Source organism: Bombus huntii, chromosome 9 (genome assembly GCF_024542735.1).
Source record: "Bombus huntii isolate Logan2020A chromosome 9, iyBomHunt1.1, whole genome shotgun sequence".
Classification (NCBI taxonomy): domain Eukaryota; kingdom Metazoa; phylum Arthropoda; class Insecta; order Hymenoptera; family Apidae; genus Bombus; species Bombus huntii.
The window spans coordinates 7,146,918-7,150,077 of NC_066246.1; the positions used below are offsets into that span (position 1 = coordinate 7,146,918).

Below are 3,160 nucleotides of genomic sequence, written 5' to 3' on the forward strand. Positions count from 1 at the left end.
CCTTCAGTGTTAAATGCTTTTGTCTTTGATCTTTTTCCTGCAGCAGCTACTTTTAAATAAAGAAGATTGAACGCAAAGCATAAACAATGAAAGTATAAATAAAAGAAAAAGTAAGCTATGATTTTTATGAGTTGAAATATATATATATTTTTACTAACAATAAGGAGAATAAAACAAAGAACAATTAATTAGATGCAGAAAAAGTTACCTATATTCGGATAAAATAAGATACATAATACAAATTAATGTTTATCTAAGTAACACTTAAAATACAAAAAAATCCAAAAATATGCAGAAAAAATGTATTTGATTAGTTTTTCTAATTTTTCTTTATTGTTCTCTAGCATCTTGCATTCGATGCGTCTTAGACACCAATTAAGTTGATTAGTTTAATATTATGTTTCTGTTTACTAATTACTGTAGAAATAGTACTAAAAATAAAATATTTTATCATTTCCTGACATATACATTTAGTTTAACGATACATTATACCAAACATGTTAATGTGTGTATGTCATTTTTAAAAAATTATAAAGATAATTTATTCGAGAGATATGAATAAGCTAATTTACACATGTGCATGCATTATGCCAAAAATATACGTCTAATGGCTTTAATATTATTTCCGCAAATTATGCATTTTTTGAAAGCAAGTGAACAATACTGGCAAGTTGCTAAATGCCCACAAGGTAAAAAACTAATCGTCGATTCCCGTTCCGTGCAAACTTTACACGAACGAGCATCTTTCAATGCCTGATTTTGTTTCTCCAGGGAAGCTAAAATAGTAAACAGTATATTTAAATATAATACATAATAAAATTGATTATATGTATACGGATTTCATACAAATTGACGAATTTGTGATCAATCTATGTTTTTATTTTAATTACTTACCAAGTTTCTCTCGGAGGGTCATTTCATTGCTATCATTTTCACTATTGGATCTCTCCGGATTCTCATCTGCAATTTCTATCGGTGCCTGAAATAATTATAATGTACATAAGTGTTACAACCGTTCGCGGAGAGACGCGGTCGCGAGGAAAACGCGTCAGCGAGAGGCGTAAATTCTCGCTACGATTCGGTTAATCGACGCCGCGAAGTAGTCGTTCCCCTGTTTCGGTTAAGATAACAGAGGTGGTTAAATGCATATGACAGCATAGTAAGTTACATTTCACCGTTTATTCCAACAACTTATAACGAAGACAGTTACGCTGGTGCGTATGTACGAGATGAGTGAGTGACTGATCTACGGGTGTGTATACCCGGTTAAAGGATGTTGACCGTTCGAAAGATGTAAAATCAGAGATGTTCGGAGACGATGCTGTGGCGAAGGAAAGCTAAATATGGGTGTGTCTAGTGCACGGGACCATCGGATTTGTTGGTGACGATTTTAGTTAAGAGAGTGAGGGAAATAGGCTTCGTTGTTAATTGGTTAAACGAAGGGTCTTAACTGCCCTCGAGAGAAAGTGGTTCGCGGGAGGAAAGTTGCATCATGTGTGAGAAAAACTAACTTTCCCTTGTCAAGCCGTGGTAGACAATGGTCTTTAGAAATGCTTCGGAAACAGACGTTTGTTTGGTTTAAAGGACCTCGACTAGGAAATTCCTGAGATTTAAGGAAGGTACTTGAGACTATTGAGGGTACGTAGTGAGTATCCGAAGAGATCTGGTTGCCATCTTGCCCGCGGTGTGTGGCCTGGGCTAGGTAGAGGGTTACGCGACGTAACAATAAGTATATATCTGAATTATTAATTATACATATGGTTCAGGGTTTAATTTTTTGTACTTACTTCTGCACAAGTTTCATATATCTTCTCGCCTGCTATTTTATTAACATATTCCCAGCCCCGTACTATTAATAAATAACAACATCTGGGAGACAAAATTGCATGCTCTTCCCATGGAACTTCATCTCTCCAACCAGCTTTAGTATTTCCACAATGGAAACAGGTAGTGAAATCATGTACTCCGGTGTAGTAGAAGCCTGCATCGGCTAATTCTTCACTTGTCTGTTTCATATATGTAGGCCATGATTCGAATGAATTTAGTCTGGATTCGTAAGTAACATATTTCAAATTTTTAGCTTTCTTAACATATTGTAGTCCCAAACGGCTAAGTTCATATGCCGTTGGGTACCTTAAATGTCGTAAAAATTGATGGTCATTAAAATCAAATGACTCATGATATTGTAAACCATAACGACAAGTTATATTTCTATTTCTTCGTTCTGTCCGTAGAACTTTATCAGGATCTACTCCAATTGGTACATTATCACAATGTTCACTGCGGATAAATCTGCACTCTGGAGAACGCATCTCATGAATCTGCATTGGAATATCACCGTCTGTCCAGTCATTTACCACCAATTCACATTCAAAGCATTTCACTCTATCTATTTCACCCGTATAATAGAATCCTGCAGCTGCAAGACTGACAGGGTCAATGAAAGATTTAGGCCAACTTCGAAAACTCCAACGTCTACTTGCTTCAAAACGATAATCATCGTTATTTTCTTCGATGCCATGCGAAGTGGATGGAACCGGCGACATTGATGCCGTCGACTGTATCGGTGATGTTGAATCAATCACACTTGCTGAAGATCCCGATGGTACGGCAAACTCATCCGCCGATATTCCATCATCTGATGTAATTGAATCAATCGTTGAAGTTGATTCAATCGATGAATTTGAATCAATAGATGAAATTGAATCAAACGATGAATGTGAATCTTCATTTTCTGAAGATTCTGAATCATGTTCCATTAAGTGTTGGAAGTGATTTGCAGGAATCATTTTATCCAAATTGTAATCTAATGCACCTTCGAACCCATTTAAAAGAAAAAGAAATTGAAATATCTACTAATTGTAAATGACTTAAGAAATATTGTACGTGTACAATTGATCAAACAGAAATATATTACAGACAAAACTTACGAATATCAGATGTTGACGTTCCGCTTCAACAGCACCCCAACTCTTCAAATGGAATCTTGACAAATATTTAATATCTTAGTCTTGTATATTTTATATTTTTAGATTTACTAAAACTGCGCAATCGTACGAACGAGCCACACAAACTCTTCGACCGTCAGTCTAATACTGAATCTTGCTGCTGGTACGTACCGGGAAGTTACTACCTGTTTTTTACAAATCTTATCCCTACC

At 35.7% G+C, this 3,160-nt stretch overlaps 1 protein-coding gene across 1 annotated transcript; it reads right to left on the reverse strand.

The window, feature by feature from the left end:
* Positions 1 to 386: 386 nt before the first annotated feature.
* Positions 387 to 2,592, reverse strand: LOC126869886 (E3 ubiquitin-protein ligase XIAP-like). Its single transcript, XM_050627035.1, has one exon. The coding sequence runs from the start codon at positions 2,544 to 2,546 to the stop codon at positions 1,770 to 1,772; it is 777 nt and encodes a 258-aa protein (XP_050482992.1). The 5' UTR covers positions 2,547 to 2,592; the 3' UTR covers positions 387 to 1,769.
* Positions 2,593 to 3,160: the final 568 nt, after the last annotated feature.

What these genes read in the sequence shown, in the direction of transcription:
- LOC126869886 (XM_050627035.1), bottom strand. Translation starts at nt 2,546, where the DNA reads ATGTCGCCGGTTCCATCCACTTCGCATGGCATCGAAGAAAATAACGAT.